This window comes from Bufo bufo, chromosome 2, assembly GCF_905171765.1.
Source record: "Bufo bufo chromosome 2, aBufBuf1.1, whole genome shotgun sequence".
Taxonomy (NCBI): domain Eukaryota; kingdom Metazoa; phylum Chordata; class Amphibia; order Anura; family Bufonidae; genus Bufo; species Bufo bufo.
The window spans coordinates 777,942,454-777,952,085 of record NC_053390.1 but is presented as its reverse complement, the minus strand read 5'-3'; the positions used below and the strand labels follow the sequence as shown (position 1 = coordinate 777,952,085).

At 41.8% G+C, this 9,632-nt stretch overlaps 1 protein-coding gene across 1 annotated transcript; it reads right to left on the bottom strand.

Moving 5' to 3' along the window:
* Positions 1-1,614: 1,614 nt before the first annotated feature.
* On the bottom strand, positions 1,615-4,934 carry LOC120990363 (protein S100-P-like). The gene is made up of 2 exons (XM_040419119.1): positions 4,694-4,934; positions 1,615-1,817 (listed from the first exon to the last, which is right to left on the bottom strand). Exons 1-2 carry the CDS (start codon positions 4,829-4,831, stop codon positions 1,668-1,670), a joined length of 288 nt encoding a protein of 95 aa, XP_040275053.1. The 5' UTR covers positions 4,832-4,934; the 3' UTR covers positions 1,615-1,667.
* Positions 4,935-9,632: the final 4,698 nt, after the last annotated feature.

Genomic DNA, 9,632 nt, shown 5'->3' with positions numbered 1-9,632 from the left:
ACACTGACAGAATCCATGGATGGCAGGCTTTTGAGTGTCCTTGCAAAGAAAGGTGGCTATATTGGTCACTGATTTGTTTTTGTTTTGTTTTTGAATGTCAGAAATGTATATTTGTGAATGTTGAGATGTTATATTGGTTTCACTGGTAAAAATAAATAATTGAAATGGGTATATATTTGTTTTTTGTTAAGTTGCCTAATAATTATGCACAGTAATAGTCACCTGCACACACAGATATCGCCCTAAAATAGCTAAAACTAAAAACAAACTAAGTTTTTTGGGTTCATTGAGAACATGGTTGTTGTTCAATAATAAAATTAATCCTCAAAAATACAACTTGCCTAATATTTCTGCACTCCCTGTATTTAATTAAGGGGTTTCGTCTGGAGTCTGTATTTAGTTGTATTTTTATTTTGGGGTCTGGTCTACTTTTGCATTCAATGAGTGGTACACAATGCCATTGTAAGGATAAGGAATAGAGTAGTCTGTGTAGCAATGTGAGCTACTGGCAGACACAATTTTATCATTTAACTGGTTGTCTGGAGGTAAGCAATGACTTTGTGGCTTTATATCAGGAACACAGCTTGGATATAAAGAATTTTGGGACTATAGATGAAATGCATTGGTAAACTAATTTGCCCTGGGCTTCACCATTTTAAACCACATAATTATATAACTATGTTTAATGTTAACCACTAAATTATCCTTGGCCTTCCGGAATATTGATAATTATCAGGATAGGCCATCAATATCTGATTGGTGGTGGTCTGTCACCTCCGAATCCCAGCCGATCAGCGGTTCTGCAGTACTGTAGGTCCAGCGCCAGAACAACAGCTCTGTCCATTGTGGGATGGTTAATGCAGCTCTGATCCCATTAAATTCAATAGCTAAATAAATAGCTCCATCCACTACACACAGTGAACAGTGCTGACTGATAAATGACAAATAGATGATTGGTTGGGTTGCAGGGTTTGTGTGTCCCCCCCCCAATCTGATCTTGATGCCTAATCCTGAAGATTGGCCATAAATATAAAAGGACCAGAAAACTCCTTTAAAGTGATCAACCCTATAAACAGCTTACTTCCTGGTAGGGTTGATCATGGTGACTACAATGAGCCATATCTTGTTGCAATTGGCATTACCTCTGCAGGGAAATTATTATTTTTATTCATCTGCAAATGAGGCCCTCGGAGCACCACTTCACCTCTGCCTCTCCCCTTTTTCAACCCCCTCTCCCAGTGAGATTTACAAGTGGGACCACTCTGAGAATTGAACTGCTCTGAGATTTTTACTGTGAAAGCGCCGGCAGTACTGCTCTCAGTGCATGCGCAAGATTTTGAGGCCAGGCACTAAACCGGTGAGGGTGACTGGCCCTCTTAATCTTACTGGGAGAGTGTGGCAATGGGGAGAGGGAGAATTAGAAATGGTCCTCCGAGGGGCTAGGCCAACCCCTCAGTGCCCCAAGCATCTCATTTGCATATAAATAATAATAGTCAATTCTAGGTTTAGTAGAGTTGACCATGGTGACAGATACACTTTAATCCACACCCATTCTAGACCACCATGTATCATATATGTCCATATCAACCTGTTCATAACCCTACAAAAGAAAGAAACAAATACAATATACTGAACTTTATTAGTCAAAGGCAGATTGATTGAAATAATTATTTTTTAGACGTTTGTTGAAATCTTTCATGCCCCATACAGGTGATCGCACCAACAAATATCATATATTCCTTAAAATCCACTTCATTGTCTCTATTTTCATCCAGGTTCTTTAGAAGCTGGCCACACTCATCTTTACTTTTCGCATTCTAGACCAAAAAATATAGAAAATGAATTAGAATCAGAGAAGCTCCTCGTTTCTTTGTACAATTACAATAGCCAAGAAGGAACCAATAAACATGGACATTTACATAACAAAGACCTCAAAAGGAGAAAATTAGAAATTTAGAAAATTCCCCTTACGCTACATGCCACCAGCAGTAAACTCCAAAGATAGCCATATACTGACAATTTCAACCAAAATGATCATCTGGTGAAATTTAACAACGAACTATTGTTTTAATTGACCGATGTGAGACCATCATTATCTGAAAGAGGTCAGCCATGTTTGAAATTTTCGTCTGATACCTAGATGAAAGATCTTTTGAAAGGAAGATTATTCATGGACAAAACATATTTTTTTCCAGAAAATGTCCCAGAAAAATATTTTGTTCATTGCCCGGTTTAATTGAACATATATGACCAATATGAACAACTATAACTGCCAGTAGAGATGGCCTTGTGGTTTGCCCGGCGGTCGGTTCGCGTCGAACTTTGCTCGTTCGCGATTCCCCGAACATGCGGCGATATTCGCGCCTGCCATATTCTTTTACATTGTGAAGAACTTTGACCCATGACACATCCATCAGGTGGTACAGTACAGCCAATTGAAACATTTCAGCACGTGGACATACCCCCTACCTTACAGTATAAATAAACCCGATCTGGCCACCATTTTACATTCAGTGTTTTGTCAGTGTAGGGAGAGGTTGCTGTGTGGAGCAGGGACAGACTGTTAGGGACAAAAACGCTATCAAATAGGTCCACAAAAGTCCTTTTAAGGACTGGTATAGGTGTACTATTGATAGGTGTGCAGTACAGAGAGTTTTAATACACTTATAATACACTTTCTAACATAGAAAGCATATTATAGTGGATTTGTATTGTGCATCTGGTATGTCACTGTCCATGTTGTGGGACTATTTGTGCACTTCTAGTAATTATTTCATGGCTGCAAATATGAGCTGAAGGTGTTTCAGGTTCGCCTGCCATTAAAATGAATGGGACCCACCGCGAACTTGCAGTTCGTGAACATTTGATCGCATTCGCGAACCATCCCGGCAGATGTTCATCAATCACTAACTGCCAGTATGGACCAAAATGTTTATGCAGGAAGCAGACAGCTCTGTTCAAAGTGTAGTGGTCGTGCTGGGTTACTGCAGCTCAGTTACCATTCACTTCCATGGGAGATGGGTTGCAGTAACCCGACATGGCCACTACACTTTGAACAGAGCTGTCTACTTCCTGTTCCATTCAAGCGCTAGTTCCAGCACCTGAGGCTGCAGGCAATAACTGATTGGTGAAGATGCAGGGTGTCAGACCCCCACCCATCAAATATTATTAACTTATCCTGAGAATAGGTCATCAATATCAGGAGCCTGGTAAAACTCTTTGAAAGATATATACCATTATAAACATTTTTTTTAAATTCTACAGCAAAGTTGCAATCTATATATTTTTGAGGAAATGCTGCTAAACGAACGCTGCCTTTGTAGGATTTAGTTCTTAGTAGCCTTTGACCAGCTTGTTCTCTGCTCTGTTTTTTCCACTAAAAACAGAAACTGATCCCCAAGAAGGGAACATATTAAAACTTTACAAAAGAAAGGGGTTTGGGAAATGTTTCCTTGTTCTATGAGAACTGTTCTAGTTTAGTAGAAAGCTCTGAGGCTTAGTGATTAGCACTACTGCCTGGTGGCACTGAGGGTCCTCTTAAACTGCCCAGACAGGACGAGCGCCAATCGTCTGTAAACACATTAATCGGCCATACTTACCAACCATTCTGTTGGTAATATCGGGACATGTAAGCCACACCCCCGGGAATACACCGCCCCCACCTGGGAGCACCCACTTATGGACAAAGTTTTCATTAATCTCACCCATTTTCATCCCGGGACTGTGGGAATTTGCCAGGACAGTCTCTAAATATCAGGGACAGTTCTGCCAAATTCAGGACAGTTGGCATCTATGATCAGCACTTGTTTGAAAAGACTGATTACAACGCAACTGTTCTTTTCCCATAATTTCCAATGATTATTGGCGGCTGATTACACAGGGAGATGTGCTGCTGATAATTGTGCATCTTTTATTCCTATGAAAGGTACAAATCAGCTGACAAATGAACATTTGCTCTTTCATCGGTTGGTTGGGAGCACTATGAAGGTGTTGCCATACGTTGCAGTGGTGCTGCATTTTTGATAAGGCAAAAAATGCATCAAAATCATGTAGTTTTTGCAACAACGTAACGGCTTCTATGTTGCATTTCTTTCCAGCAAAGGGAAAAAAAGCAAATTGAACACAGCAGGAGATCTCTGGATCCACGTGGTACAGCACTGGTTCTAGCTTTATTATAAAGAGGTTGTACTAGATTATGTACTATTTTAATTTTTTTACAGTATTCATTGGATGATCTCTTCAAGGGATGCAAAAAAAGTGACGGGAAAAGTGCTATATGGCAGAAGGTTCCAAACTGTAGCTTTAAAATTCAAAAATTTACAAAATTTTTTATTTTTTATTTTTATTACAAAGCGCTATATTTCCATCAGCTGGACACTGAGGTACAGTTTCAGCATATAGCAGGTTCTAGGTAACTTATAATAGATCGCGCACAGTGATTAAACGTAATACGGCCCTTATACTGAACCCTATACATGAGGTTGTAGAATGCTCCAATGCTGCTATAAACTCCAATTTGTATTCTGTTGATGGGTTCCTTCCTGAGTCATCATCCCTTCTATCCTGCAGCCGCCAGGAGAGATTCTGTTACTATGAAATTGCTATTTTTGCGCTTCCCGATTTTCTTCTATAGTATAATATAAATAATGGGTGATAGCTGTATAATTCTACTGTATGTAAGGCATCATCTTACCTTTATGAGTCCAGGCAGTTCCTTCTCCATCATAGTCTTTAATTCCCCTTTGGATAAAGTGTCTTTTTTGCCCTCAGTAGAGGAATATTTGTCAAAGACATCGATGATGAGATTGATTGCGGTTTCCAGGTCACTCATGTTTGGATGGGATTTGAGCTTCTCGGCTTCTCCAGGCAGCTGCTAAAGGCAGAGTGGAGTACAAGGGACGGAGCTTCTGCTTATATACAGATCGTGGCTTTGAGCTCAGGGGAAATATTTCTCATTAAGTAAATATTCTATAGGGTGTAACCTTCATGCAACCTGTACTTGACTATCTCTGCAAGCATGCCCGACTTGAATGCTGAAGAAAAGTTACCATCCCCTGAGAGAGAAATTAGTACAGAATATAAAGACTGTGCGGCATCAAAATGAATGATTGCTGTAAGACAGACAGTGGGGGTCATTTTTTAAAGCCTGTCTGGCAAAGTGTATTTTTACGACTATTTTAATGTCGCACAGTCATTTTTACGGCAAGTACAACAGATGGGTGGGATTAGGATGCGTTCGGGGCCTCGCCAGGGCCAGAACTCCAGCTCTGGCAAATTTACTACTTTTTCATCTGGAAACAGGCGGTAAAGTAGACAAAAAAACGACATCTGCCAGGAGCTGGCGTAGTGTTTCAGACAGGCCCACGGACTGCCATATATGTGCGTAATTTATGACGTAGTGCATGCATTGTCATAAATTAGCCATGTACTACTAAGCAGGGGTGACAACTAAGACCGACATAAAAAGCCATCTTAGTAAATGTCCCCAGTAAGTGCAAGTCCCGCCCAAATGCCGACCATGGCGTAAAACCAGCCCTGTGACTAGATATTGGCTCACGGCAAGTTAAAAAAGGGACTAAAATAGTTGAAAGTCTCCTAATACTTGACCCCCATTGTGTACGTATCTTGGAGAGATTGAACTGAAATTATCATTGGTTATGTACTGCCTAAATTTCCTCAGTAAAGGAACTGTTTGCTGTTCAACAAAACCGGCCACATCACTGCCATCACCTTCACTGCTCTACGACTGCATACTTACCAACATCTCAGTTGGTAAAATCGGGAATATATGCACCACCCAGGAATGGACGGACACATACATTTATTGGCGGGGTTTGTGGTGTCCTGCCCATTTTTGGCCTAGGACAGCGCAAATTTGCCGGGACAGCCTCTGAAAAATAGGGACAGTCGTGGCAAATTTAAGACAGTTGGCAACTATGCGATGACATGGCCACAGGGAGCGTTAGATTGAGGACAGCCACAGTCAACCACTACAACTCCTATAATTGCCGCAACTACCACTCCCTTTCTCCCGACTCTCCACCTCCTTGGCTCACAAAACTACATGCTACAAATAATATCGATAGGAACATTACTACTTAGCTACTGCTATAATGTAATCACCTACAGTCAGGTCCATAAAAATTGGGACACCGACACAATTCTAAATTTTTTGGCTCTATACACGACCACAATGGATTTGAAATGAAACGAACAAGATGTGCTTTAACTGCAGACTGCCAGCTTTAATTTGAGGGTATTTACATCCAAATCAGGTGAACGGTGTAGGAATTAAAACAGTTTGCATATGTGCTTCCCACTTGTTAAGGGACCAAAAGTAATGGAACAATTGGCTTTTCAGCTGTTCCATGGCCAGGTGTGTGTTATTCCCTCATTGTCCCAATTACAATGAGCAGATAAAAGGTCCTGAGTTCATTTCAAGTGTGCTATTTGCATTTGGAATCTGTTGCTGTCAACTCTCAAGATGAGATCCAAAGAGCTGTCACCATCAGTGAAGCAAGCCATCATTAGGCTGAAAAAACAAAACAAACAAATTAGAGAGATAGCAAAAACATTAAGCCTGGCCAAAACAACTGTTTGGAACATTCTTAAAAGAAGGAACGCACCGGTGAGCTCAGCAACACCAAAAGACCCAGAAGACCCCGGAAAACAACTGTGGTGGATGACCGAATTTTTTTTTCCCTGGTGAAGAAAACACCCTTCAAAACAGTTGGCCAGATCAAGAACACTCTCCAGGAGGTAGGTGTATGTGTGTCAAAGTCAACAATCAAGAGAAGACTTCACCAGAGTGAATACAGAGGGTTCACCACAAGATGTAAACCATTGGTGAACCTCAAAAACAGGAAGGCCAGATTAGAGTGTAACGGTCATGTACACACACACACAGGGGGAGGATAGTGACCACTGCGCTCCACCCTCACCCCTGGCCCTGCTTACTTGCCTCACGAGTCCTGATGACAGGGGACAACTGGACAGCAGTCCCTAACTTAGGATACGTGCGGGAAGGACAGACAAGACTGTTGTGGCAGGCCAAGGGTCAGCCACGTGATGATCGTTGCCTCATGTTCAGGTGAATGACGTCGACGGAGGAAAATGACAGAAGTCTGAGTTTAGTTCAAAACCTTGTCAGGATCCCAACATGAAAGTTTCCTGGACCCTTTATTTATACACAGTTCAAAGGGTGTAACCCCTCAAAGTAAAACATGATTGGTTTACAGACATTTCAATAATGGCTTTTGAATCAATCTATTGATTGGTTAGTATTTTACCAGTTTCACTTTAGCAAAAATGTGTTAACTAATGAGTTTAGATTTTCTAGCAAGAGATGCATTTTTGCTTAGTAGTACGTACAAACCTTATCTTATCTTAACACACACAGCTCACTTATGTAGGTTTTTAGCTTACGCTTGTTATAAGCTTGTTTTTTTCAAATGTCACCACATTATATCACGTATACAGAGAAAATGAAAACATCTTATGAATTTTATATCCACTTTCAGAAAAGCTGGATAATTTCCTTAACATTTCCCTCCTTTTTTTTCAATTTTTCTGTTCACGTGGTAGATGTTTTGCTCTGAACGCTTCATTGTATCATGTGTGTGTGTGTGTCTTGCTAACTGCTAACCTGCCTGGACAAACAAATGACCCCTTAGACAGCCCGTACTTCACAGAGTATACAGATAAGCTGCATAGACCATGCGATGCAAGCATCGATTCCAGTCTGTCTAGTAGTTGTCATTCGATTAAGCATACATACATTTTATTAAAACCACATACAGCACACAAACACACACTAAGTGGATGTAGGTGCAGCATTGTTGTTCCATGCATCATTGTCCATAGTTCTGGATACACCTTCTTCTGCTCCTGTGTTGGAATCTCTAGGAGCTGGTCGATCAGCTATACCTGCTAGGAGCATCAGCAGTAAGCCTAAAAGTTTCTGTGTAGCTGTGGTCCTCTGTTGTAGAATCAGGAAGATGAACATCATCTTGGGCGTTGCTGTCCCTTGGTTGGACAGTGCTGTCAATCATGGCATATCCCTTGACCAATATGGTAAATAGGCCTGGAACCGCCTTGAAAGTCCACCTCCATCCTCCTCTAGTCAACGTTATGGACACTTCGGTGATGGGAAACCTGGGATGGACACTTCCTTCCTGCCAAAGATGCGTCTCCATCCGAACTTCCACTTAGGACCTAGAGCTACTTAATACAGAACAGAAAGTAATAAACGCAGTAACCGTACAACATGAGTGATTCCATCTGGGACCACCACTATAGTGACTCCATACTGTTGAGAATGTAGAGCTTGTGTGATCCCTAGGGTCTTCAGTATGTGTCCCATTGTCTCCCCAGTGAAGTGGGTACCTCTGTCTGATTCTATCACTTCTGGAATCCCATATCTGCAGACTACCTCTGACAATATTTTCTTAGCAGTATTTTTGGCTGTAGCCGTAGTTACTGGGCAGGCTTCTGGCCAGCCTGAGAATACATCAATGGCTACAAGGACATACTCATATATGATCACCTTGGGTAGCTGTATGTAATCCACCTGCACTCTTTGAAACGAGTACAAGGGTTTGGGAGTGTGTTTCTTGGGGGTCTTTACAAACCTCCCAGGGTTATGTCTGGCACATGTAAGACAACCCTGAACAAACTTTTCAAAGAGGGTCTGAATTCCAGGTGCAAACCAATGTTCTAACACTAGTGCGCTCATAGCTCCTTTTGACAAATGAGTAGGGCCATGTGCTAAATTGGCCATCATCGGATACAAACTCCGAGGCAAACATGTTCTGCCATTTACCTGCCAGAGCTCTCCTGTCTTCGTAGCCCCCGCCTCCATCCATACCTTTGGTTCTTGAGGCATTATCTGGGCCTGTAATTCCTGCAAGAGCGACAAATCTGGCATAGTTGGAAAAAACAATGTCAGGAGCAGCAGACCAGCTGCTTGTTTGGCTGCTTGGTCTGCTTGAGCATTTCCCACAGCTAGCGGGATCATCTTGCTTCACATGGGCTGGCACTTTAACAATGGCTACCTCTGTGGGCAGCTCTAGGGCCTCTATGAGGCTCTGTACTGCTTCTGAATTTTTAATTGGTTTGCCCAATGAAGTCAGAAATCCCCTAGTTTTCCAGATAACACCAAAGTCATGTGCTACCCCGAAAGCATACCTGGAATCAGTGTAACAATTTATTCTCAGTCCCTTACCCATTGTACATGCGTCAGTGAGTGCCTTCAACTCCGCCTCCTGTGCAGACGCACAAGATGGGAGTGGATTTTGTATGATTACCTTACCATCCTGGATTACCGCATACCCGGTGACAAAGTGTCCTTGTTCATCATTCCACCATCTGGAGCCATCTACAAAATACTAAAATACTCAGCATCATGATTAGTTAATGGTGTTTCAGTAACATTTGGTAACCCTTTTGTTTCTGCAATCAATTCATGACAGTTATGATTTGCAACTGGATCAGACATTTCTACTACTCCCACTCCCCCCTCCTCTTCTAAATCCACCGGCATCAAAGTAGCTGGATTTAGAACAGTACATCGCTGCAAGGTAATGTGGGGACTGAGTAGTGTCATCTCATATTTTGTGATTCTGGACAAATGT